Source organism: Brassica napus, unplaced genomic scaffold (assembly GCF_020379485.1).
Source record: "Brassica napus cultivar Da-Ae unplaced genomic scaffold, Da-Ae ScsIHWf_2769;HRSCAF=3540, whole genome shotgun sequence".
Taxonomy (NCBI): Eukaryota; Viridiplantae; Streptophyta; class Magnoliopsida; order Brassicales; family Brassicaceae; genus Brassica; species Brassica napus.
This window is the reverse complement of record NW_026016041.1, coordinates 6,582-15,349: the sequence shown is the minus strand read 5'-3', so window position 1 is coordinate 15,349 and position 8,768 is coordinate 6,582. Positions and strand designations below refer to the sequence as shown.

At 42.3% G+C, this 8,768-nt stretch overlaps 1 protein-coding gene across 1 annotated transcript; it reads right to left on the bottom strand.

Moving 5' to 3' along the window:
- Nucleotides 1-1,408: 1,408 nt before the first annotated feature.
- On the bottom strand, nucleotides 1,409-3,006 carry LOC106422221 (TLC domain-containing protein 4). Its single transcript, XM_048773975.1, is given in 11 exon segments — nucleotides 1,409-1,802; nucleotides 1,921-1,980; nucleotides 2,095-2,228; nucleotides 2,231-2,291; nucleotides 2,362-2,436; nucleotides 2,511-2,551; nucleotides 2,554-2,651; nucleotides 2,719-2,743; nucleotides 2,746-2,806; nucleotides 2,894-2,964; nucleotides 2,967-3,006. Coding segments are annotated over 11 exon segments (804 nt in total). The 3' UTR covers nucleotides 1,409-1,664.
- Between the last annotated feature and the right edge of the window lie 5,762 nt (nucleotides 3,007-8,768).

Here is an 8,768-nt window from a genome sequence, read left to right as displayed (position 1 = left end):
AAAAAGTCAGTAACTATTATATATATAATTAAATTGGTGCGAACATATAAATAAATTTTACTAATCCAAAATATTTTTTTTTCTATTTTGATATGGTATATAATTAAATATAAACGATATTAACATATATATAGTATATTTTATATAATATCTATTAAATGATGATTTCTACTTATATGGTTCTTTTGATCATTTGTAGCTTTTATAGCAAAAACTTTAAATTACTGATGATAAAAATTTATTGTGGGATTAATGGTTTTGGTACTTATAATGTTTTAAAAATAATTTGCCAATATGTGTTCAAAGATTTTATCAAAAAAAATGTTCAAAGTAAATTTTTAAATTCAAATATTTATATATTTTTATATGACATATAGTTTAATTTAAAACGATATATCTTTTAATCTTAATACTTATTAAATGAGACTTTCTACTTATATGATTTTGTAATCATTTGTATCTAGTTATGACAAAAATTTAAACCATGGATCACAAATTTGAATGTGAGATTTTTGACAGTTTTAATAATCTATAGCCGTTTTTAAAAATTCAAAATGTAACATAAACAGAAAAAATCTAAATTTTTATTATATGGTTAATATGATTGTTTAATTTATTTAGTTAGTTTAAAATTAAACAAATATGATAGAAGATACACTTATATTTATCAAATCTTTATTATTCAAAATCATAATTGTCATATATATTTTAGCCACTTTAGGCAATTCTTATTTTTTTAAAGAAATAATGAAAAACATTAATAATGAATTTATGGTTAGTTTAATAAAAATATTATTATATATTTAGATGTACCAACCTATTTCTCAAAGGATTCTAAAATCATTTTAATGATGACACGTGGCTACAAGAAAATGTTGTAATATTTCTCAATTAATATATAAGGATATGAAAATATATTTTCAGATCCAGATATACTGTTTAAAATTGGTGGAATTTTAGTCCGAAATCAATTAACCAAAAAGAAAGAAACCTACATAGAATCATCATAGTTTATTTTGTGTTTTAAATGATTTTTGGATTCTTTTCCAAGCTAGTCTAAAGTATTTCCCAAGCTTGACCGAAGCTAAAGAGCTACGCTAGGGAGATTCTTGGAAGAAGAAAAGCTTTGAACTCATCTGTTTACATTCCAAAGAAGAACCATGGCACAAATTTTAACGAAATGCTTTCTTTCCCCATGTGCTTTGCTTAGTATTGTGCAAACAGAAAAGGACAAACTCATTGTATGTTCTCAAATTAAGTTAATGAATGGGAGTATGTTTTAGTTAAATACGTCAAAACAAAGAGTTGTTTTAAGAAAATTGAAACGGTAACCGCACCGAAAATTGTAGCGTGGTCTATTGATTATGAGCTCTAACCTGTAAGATCTTCATAAGAACTTTACCACCATTAACCCCTAGCACCCCAAATGAGGTGCTTAATTTTTTTTTTTTTGTTTTTTTTTTCTGATTAAAAAAAAAAAAAATTAAAAACGAACCATCGCGGACCGCCACGTATCAGTGGGGCCCAAGAAACAGTGCTAGCACCGGTGCTTAATTAAGCAGAATAAGCACAGGTGCTTAGTTTTGTGTGGATCCCACCCGCTATTATATTATTTTTATGCTAAGCACCCCCTCTAATCCTAACTCTACATTCAGGAAAAAAGCTCATTCCTTATTGTCTTTTTTCTCAAGAGTTTTCATCAGTCCCTTCACTATCTTACCAAACCACATCAAGTTCATTACACTCAATGCAACCGGTACGACAAAAACCAGTAGATAACCGAATGGATGCATCATTGCCACCTGCCAAAAATCCAAAAATCATCTTTATAATTAACAATTACAACAACAGAAACAGAGTAATTTCTTCAATTTTGTCATAGAGGCTAGACCGTTTGGTCTATAAACCGGGTTTGGTTACCTGATCATAGTGTACATAGACATGGTAAAACATGTTGACGAAGAGAAGGATTCTTGCTGTCTGCAAACAAAAACATGAATTTTCATAAAAAGAGAATTTGAATCCAATTAAGTTCTAAAACATTTTGCATATTCAAAACGAAAGAAAAATGTTTAATACTCTACAGAAACTCACCAACCAAGCCAAGAAAATAGCAACTCCATTAATAAGATAAGCCTTAGATCGCTTCAAACAAGAAATGTCAAGGTACCACCTAAGATTGATCTCGGGTGTAGTCACCTCAGAGAGTAAAACCATATATGTGTAAGCTGAGCTTCTCCGGAGAACAGAGAATAAGCTACTGCTACTCCAGATAAGCAGTGATGGAAAATCTAGAAAGGAAAACGGTAATTATTAGCCAAATCAAGATTTGAGGAATTAATTCTTGTACCTACTACTTACATATTCTGATCCTCCTAAAGTAGGGTATAACCAAATGATCATTCCAAGATCAGCAAGAAAGTAACCAACGGATACCTATTCAAACAGATGAATGATCATAAGGACAGTTTTTATGAAGAAAGATGAGACATGATAAGATGAAAACTTACCCCTAAACCAAAGCTAGAAATAGACGAGCTGCGAAACACTATAAGGCTTGAAGACTTCTTTGGTCAGAAAACAAATCAGAGAAGAACACAAAGTAGAGTGCCATCAATGAGATAAAGATCGCATGGAGTGTAGAAATTCCCCTGTCAAAGTTGTATTATAAGCCAAAGTGATAAGAAACAAACCACAACATATTGTGTGGATACTCACCTGTTGTTCCATTCAGTTCTCTTCATTTTGTGAGAGCTGAGTATGATTTGATATGAATTGAGCTGAATGACTGGGTAATATCATAGGCCTATTATCGGAATAGCATAAGCACACTGTTTAAAACAGAATGAAAATAGTGGAGTTTGCAGTTGCATGTGAACAGAAGCATGATTACCATCTTGCAGAGAAAGATTCCAGCAAGAACAGAAGTGTATGGAAGAAACGGATCTGCTAATAGATAGTGTTAATAAAACCCTCTGCATGACTCTGGTAAGACTTGATGTCCATGACTGCTCTAGTTCTTGATCTTTTGTGGTGAATGGTTTTCTCTTGCTCTCAAATTTAACGTCTTTAAGATTCATTTCATTACTAAAATACATAAACAAGAACAGAGAAAGAGAATCAATCAAAGTCATTCTCCCTAACATATTAAATAAAAAATTACAAGAAAATCTAACCTTATAGCAATATAGCTTATAGGATGGTTTTGTGAGAAATACATCAGAACCAAAAAAAAAGATAGAACCAAAAGCAAATAACACGTGAACCGCAAAAAGCTGCAGAAGAAACGCCAAGAAGATGAAGTAGAATTGGTGTTACAGAGACGATGCGAAAAGATGGTCTTTCTTCCGAAACTTCAAGAACTCATCCAAGTAACTGAAACTCACAAGTAGTTCTCTTAAGAATAATCGAGAGAGAAAAAATAATAATAATAAATAGATTTTTTTTTTGATCAAAAGATTGATTAATAATCAGAGAGAGAATATCCGCTTCTCAATTATTTACTCCAATAATTAATCAACAAAGAAATTGTAGATGGTAAATTCGACCATCCCTCAAAGCCCGAAGAACAGACGGCCCGGCCACATGAAGCGGAGCATCGGCTCGACGCGGCGGCTGGAAGGGTCGATCTCTCCGCGTAATGTGAGAGAGCTTTCGATGGGCTTCTCGACTAAACACCCGAGGAAACGACTCCACGAGACAACGTAGGCTTCTCGGCCCAGCGAGTTAAAGCCCACAGAGACGACACAAACTAGGTCACTGAAGAGCGTGAGGTCAGCTATAAAAGGGGGAGGAAAGGCAATGTAGGGGGGATCCGAAATCACTGATACCCACTGGACGGCTAGATTAGGGTTTTACCTTTGTTATCTTGCCTTGTTGTATCTCTCCGGTAAAGCCTTCGAGGCTCCGGTACCTTTCTTTCACGCATTTCCTTTCCTTGTAACCGACGAAACGTTCTTCCGACCATTAATAAGACGTCTTTGCTTAAACCCACTTCTAAAACCGAACGTTCTCTCGTTCTATAACGTTTCCGATCAAACAGTTGGCACCCACCGTGGGGATTTTAGCAAAGTAACGTCGACAAGATGGCGACGAGTAACGACGGCTCTTCCTCTGGAGAAGATCGTGAAGCCGCTGAAGTAACGCTGGCGTCTTTCCCCATGACTCTGACACCACTCCAACCCGCTTCAATAGAAACTATCATGGCGCGCCTTGCGCAGCAAGATGCAGCCCCATAAAGCGGCGACCGACCAAATCGCAGCGCTCGCAAAGATCTTAGCCCCCCTCACTGCGAACGTGGAAGCTTCGACGATGCAGTACCAAAGACATCTGTTTAACACAGAGAGAGCGACTGGTGCAGCACCGACGCAGACTGCCAACCAAGATGTCGCCGATGATGACGTGGCCCAAACCCGGTTGGTCTTGAAGCGCAGACGATAAATGAGCTCGCCGCGCTGAAACAATCGGTGCTGGATATAACTCCAAGATTCATCATGTCACCACGTCCACCCTCAGTTCGAGCGAGTCCTAGAAGAATCTCTCCGGACACCGTTCACCGAAAAGATAACGAAGGTCCGCCTCCGAAAGATGGAAAAGCTCCGTCTTCCAACCTTCGACGGTGTATCCGACCCTTCTGCTCACGTCACATCCTTCAATATCGCGATGCGACGCGCGAACCTCTCTGATGAGGAAAAAGACGCCGGCTTTTGTCAACTTTTCGTCGAAACCCTAGAAGGTATCGCTCTTAAATGGTTCACCGGTCTTCAGGAGAACTCCGTTGATAGTTTTCACGACCTCTCGACGGTTTTCCTCAAAAATTACATCATGTTCACTCGACAAGAAGCCACCACCACGGATCTTGGAATCTCAACCACGCAAACGGGCAGAGATTGAGAGATTTTATGGAGAAGTTCAAATCCATTGTCTCAAAAGTCGACGTACCAGATCATATAGCCGTGGAGTCGTTGATGAACACCCTCCACATTAAGTCACCATTTTGGGCTGACCTTTACCGACACCCGACGAGATCAGTACCAGATGCCATCGCTCGATCCAATAACTTCATTCGAATGGAGGAGGATACGGGCCAAGGCGGCCCAAGAAGCGGCAGGAAAACAGACTCCCGCCCAGACGAACGACGCTCGTCAAGAACCGCGCCAACATTCCACAAGTGGCAAGCCTAACCAGAAGAAGGGCTACATGAATGCTATAGACGACGGAGAACCATCGGGTTCCGCCGCAATGGCGCGAGAGAAGGAATCATTGGGATCAAGATACCAGCCAGCCAAAGTCTAGCTCCCCCGAACCAGCAAACTCGAACGCCGTCGAGCTGAGTAAATGGTGTTCCTATCATGAGGTCAAATCACATGATACGAAGGATTGCAAAGTCTTATATGGACACTTCCTCAAATCCATCGAAAGCGGAAAATCGAGATTGAATCTCCGCATAAGCCGAAAAACAATAAGAGTTGGAGCAAAAACAAAGAGAAGAAGATTCAGAAGTCTCAACCAAAAGCCTCTCAAAGAAGAGCAAACTAATCCAGAGAAAGCCACAGTAACAATCTCAACCTCGAAGGCGAATCAACTGATGAAGAACCACCTAAGAACCGGTGACGAGTGGAAGTGATACTCCCCCGACAGGCTGATTCCTCGGATGACGAAATTCCGCCGGTACCAACGGACTTGCGCGTAAAATTGGGCAGAAAAATAGATTCCAAGGACTTACGCACATTTCTGAAGCGGAAGGCCGAAATGGTACAAAAGAACGAGGCAGACCTCAGGACGTCCCTCGACGAGTCTAAAGCAAGAAAGACTACCCGCACCGGAGCTGCTCTAAACCTTCAACCTCAGCCCGCAAATTTACGTGAGAGATCAACTCCAAAGCCGAAGACTTGCGTGCCAAGCTTAGTCAGCCCAAGCAACATGATTTCGACGTGCCTCGAAGCGAAACAACAAGCGCAACAGGAATTGATGAAAGTTACGAACACCCCGCACCTCAACGTCATAATGGGGGGTTCACCTCCTTGCGGGGACTCGGTAAGAGCAGTTAAAGATTACAGGCGACAAGCCATCACCGCCCAAAAGTGGCCTTCGCAAGTCGAAGCAGACCATCAAATCTCTTTCTCGGCGGCCGACACACACGGCATCAGCATGCCGCATAACGACCCACTCCTAATCGATATCAGAATTGGCGAATGCCAGGTCACGAAGGTTCTCGTCAACACAGGCAGCTCAGTCTACCTTATCTTTCGGGACACGCTCGATAAGATGGGAGTCGACCTGCGCGACATAAAGCCCTCCTCACGCACTCTCACGGGATTCAATGGCTCCTCAGAACAGATGATTGGGGCAATTCGTCTCCCAGTTTACGCATGTGATGTGACCCGCACTGTTAAGTTCTCTGTTATCCGGGCTAGGGCGCCCTACAACGCAATCCTCAGAACGCCTTGGTTACACTCCATGAAAGCCATTCCCTCCACCTATCACCAATGCGTTAAGTTCCCTGGGAAAGATGGAACGACGCAGACGATTCGCGGAGACCAACGGGCCGCGAGAGAGCTACTTATCGCCATGGTCAAGCTACAACAATCACCTTCTCTCGTCAATGTAGTCACCAAAACCAATACATAAGATCTACCCTCAGAAGGAAGAAATCCACGAGGTTCCCATCGATGGAGCTGACCCATCGAAGGTCGTGCGCATTGGCGCTTATCTCTCCGACGATCTGCAGTCATTAATCATTTCCTTCCTCAAAGAGAATGCCTCAACCTTTGCATGGGTAACTTCTGATATGAAGGGTATAGACCCCGCAATAACATCTCACGAATTAAACGTCGATCCGACGTTCAAGCCTATTCGACAGAAGAGGCGGAAGCTCGGACCCGAACGGTCCAAAGCAGTATATGAGGAAATTGACAGGTTGCTCGACGCAGGTTTCATCGCCCAAGTACGATACCGGAGTGGCTAGCAAACCCCGTCGTCGTTAAAAATAAAAACGGGAAATGGCGCATTTGTGTTGACATCACGGATTTGAACAAAGCATGTCCAAAAGACAGTTACCCTCTCCCGCATATCGACCGTCTGGTGGAGTCGACTGCCGGCAACGAGCTCCTAACATTTATGGATGCTTTTTCCGGATACAATCAAATCATGATGCATACGGACGATCGCGAGAAAACGGCGTTCATAACGGCAGAGGGACGTATTGCTACAATGTCATGCCTTTCGGCCTAAAGAACGCAGGAGCGACTTACCAGCGTTTGGTCAATAGAATGTTTGCCGGCAAACTTGGCAACACTATGGAAGTTTACATTGATGATATGCTGGTCAAATCACTTCGCGCCAAGGACCATCTCAACCATTTACGAGACTGCTTCAAAACGCTGAACGAGTACGGGATGAAGCTCAACCCGGCGAAATGCACCTTCGGCGTCTCGTCTGGAGAGTTCCTAGGTTACATTGTCACCCAGCGAGGCATCGAAGCAAACCCAAAACAAATAACGGCAATCCTCGATCTCCCTAGCCCGAAGAACACCCGCGAGGTTCAGAGTTTAACCGGAAGAATTGTGGCACTAAACAGGTTCATCTCAAGATCCACAGACAAGTGCCTCCCCTTCTATGAACTCCCGCGAGGAAATAAGAGATTCGTCTGGGATGAGAAATTCTAGGAAGCCTTCAATCAACTCAAGCATTACCTAATGACACCTCCAGTTCTGTCGAAGCCCGAAGTCGGGGACACTCTATCCTTATACATTGCCGTCACCTCCTCGGCCGTTAGCAGCGTCCTAATACGAGAAGACCGTGGCGAACAGAAACCTATTTTCTACACCAGGAAGCGGATGACGGAACCGGAAACGAGATACCCAACCTTGGAAAGATGGCCCTCACTATCATCACTTCGGCAAGAAAACTCAGACCTTATTTCCAATCACACACTATCGAGGTGCTCTCCAACCAGCCCCTTAGGACGGTAATGCAAAATGCCAACCATCAGGAAGGCTAACAAAGTGGGCAGTTGAGCTTAGCGAACACGACATCGTGTACAAGAACCGCACAGCAGCTAAGTCGCAAGTTCTTGCTGATTTCCTGATCGAGCTAACGCCGGAGCTAGAACAAGATCTTGTGCTGCCAAGTCTGAACTGGATACTGCACGTAGATGGTTCATCTACGAACAAAGGTTCAGGGGCAGGCGTACAACTCCAGTCACCGACAGGCGAACTAATCCGACAGTCGTTCAGTTTTGATTTTCCGGCGTCCAACAACGAAGCCGATACGAGTCTCTCATCGCAGGTCTTTGTCTCGCAAAAGCAGTAAAAGCTAAACGAGTCAACGTAAACTGTGACTCCCAACTCGTGGTGGTGAGCCATTTCTCGGAGACTACGACGTCAGGAACGACAGAATGATGCTTACTTGAACTCGTCAAATATCTTACACAAGATTTTGAATCTTCGAGCTAATGAAAGTCCCTCGCGGAGAGAACGTATGTGCAGATGCACTCGCAGCCCTTGGGAGTAAGCTACACGATCAGGTGAAAAGGACAATCCCAATACATAGGATTGAAAAGCCAAGCATCAGCCCACCGACGGAACAACCTGCCATTGCAGCATCTATCACCGACGCCATGGACATCGACGAAGGGGAACCTCGCACAACGGAAGGGCAACTCGAAGATTGGCGAACATAATTCATCGCTTACCTATCTGACGGGATATTACCTACAGAGAAATGGGAAGCAAGATGGCTCAAAAGACGTAGTGCGCATTACGTCG